Below are 1,975 nucleotides of genomic sequence, written 5' to 3'. Positions count from 1 at the left end.
TAATGTTTACAGAGGTTACATAACTTTCTCATTTTATATTTATTTAATGAGTGCTTTACATGTTGGTCACTGTCTTCAGTTTTCTAACTTATTTATTTCTCACTACAACATTCAAAGTTAGATGTTATTATTATCCCCATTTAACAGTTGGCCAAACTGAGGCACAGAAACATTTCAAATATGCTCAAGGTCACAAGTGAGCAGTCAGGATTCAAATGCAGGCACTCTGACTTTATACTTTGTGCTTTAAACCAATACATCAATACTCAAAGTGATGGAATTCAAACTCAAATTCACTCCAAACCTTCTATTTTTCACTTGGACTCACAGGAGAATATTTGTACCCTTAAATCCAGATGCCTCTGAAGACCAGGAATTTACTTTCTCCTTAGTAAGTCATAGACACTTTTGAGACAAGTGTGAGAATATTATCACCTTTCTGGGGTATTCAGAGTTCCCTGAGGAGCCTCAGGAAAATAGTATGTTCAATGTGATCATTGATAGCGCCGATTCATGTCACTATTTCTCTTCCTTCCAGAGCTTCCTGCCATGTCAAACCATTCCTTTCACATCATCAGTGTCTGTCCATGTAAATGTATCTAGACAGCTATCCTACACATTTTTTTTTTTAATCTCCATCTTCTGCTCAGAATTCATATTGATGTCTTCCCCAGGTGAAGCAGTTTTAGAAGTCAGCTCCGAATCTCCTTAGTTCTAGTTCCATAGATAATAGGATTGAGCACAGGAGGCACCAGCACATAGAGATTAGCCAGAAAGATGTGCACATGCTTGGGGACTTGGTGGTGACCAAAGCGGTGGGTGAGGAAGGAGAAGAAGGCAGGGATGTAGAAAACCAGGATGACTCCAATGTGGGAGCCACAGGTACTTAGAACTTTGTGCTGGGTGTCATGAGATGGAAGATGAAAGACTGCATGGAGGATAAAGCCATAGGAAATGGCAATGAGGATAGAATCCAGTCCCATGGCCAGCAGAGCCACAGTCAGCCATAGACAATATTGACGGTGATGTTGGCATAGGCCAGTCAGGCAATGCGCATATGCTCACAGTGTGTGTGTGTCATGACACGGTGACCACAGTAAGGGAGTTGCCTCAGCAAGAAGATGAAGGGGGAAACAATAGCCACATTATGGAATATCCCAACAAAGCCAATTCTGCCTATGACAGCATGGTTGAGAATGGTTGTATATCTTAATGGGTTACAGATAGCCACATATCTATCAAAGGCCATAGCAAGTAGAATCGAGGACTCCAGAGCGTAGATAGAATGAACACAAAACATCTGGGTCAGACATCCACCAAAGGAAATCTCACCAGCATGAAGCCACAAAATGGCCAGCATCTTGGGCACAGTGGTAGAACTGAGAGCCAGGTCTATGAGTGAGAGAAGGCAGAGGAAGAGGTACATAGGTGCATGAAGAGCATTGTCCAAGGCAATGACGAGGATGAGGGCAGCATTTCCAGCCAGTGCTACAAGATACATAGCACAGAAAGGGATGGCTATCCAGAATTGGGCAGCCTCCAGCCCTGGGATCCCTGTTAAGAAGAAGGTGTCTGGAAGATGGTTATCACTGAGGTTTGAATCTGGCATTCTTCCTGGCAAATGAAGGGTTCTTTCTGAGTAGTATTGTTATGATTGCCCTGTAACATCAGATATTTGGTTGATTTATATAAAACAAAGATCTTTCTGTGAAATAATCTTCTTTAGACTCAGAAAAAATTTGTTTTTCACTTGTACAAGCATCTGAAATGACTACCACATATAATTCGTTTTAAAACCTTCTGCTAATTTCTATATTGTACAATGATGTTTTGAGTTCTATATCCAAAGCACCAAGCTAAGTATTTATTAATCTTCTCAAACTGACCCTTCCAGGCTTGTCTCCCTCCACATCCTGTGAATCATTTATTGATCTCTAGTCCATCCACATCATGGGATATTTCTTACCTCTCATTC

At 41.2% G+C, this 1,975-nt stretch overlaps 1 protein-coding gene across 1 annotated transcript; it reads right to left on the bottom strand.

Annotated features, from left to right (window-relative positions):
• Window positions 1-653: 653 nt before the first annotated feature.
• LOC105533494 (olfactory receptor 52D1) lies at window positions 654-1,609 on the bottom strand. The gene is given in 2 exon segments (XM_011971967.1): window positions 654-1,003; window positions 1,006-1,609. Coding segments are annotated over 2 exon segments (954 nt in total).
• Between the last annotated feature and the right edge of the window lie 366 nt (window positions 1,610-1,975).

This window comes from Mandrillus leucophaeus, unplaced genomic scaffold (assembly GCF_000951045.1).
Source record: "Mandrillus leucophaeus isolate KB7577 unplaced genomic scaffold, Mleu.le_1.0 Scaffold1254, whole genome shotgun sequence".
Lineage (NCBI taxonomy): Eukaryota > Metazoa > Chordata > Mammalia > Primates > Cercopithecidae > Mandrillus > Mandrillus leucophaeus.
Note: the sequence above shows the minus strand (reverse complement) of the source record. Positions and strands in the feature narration are given on the sequence as shown.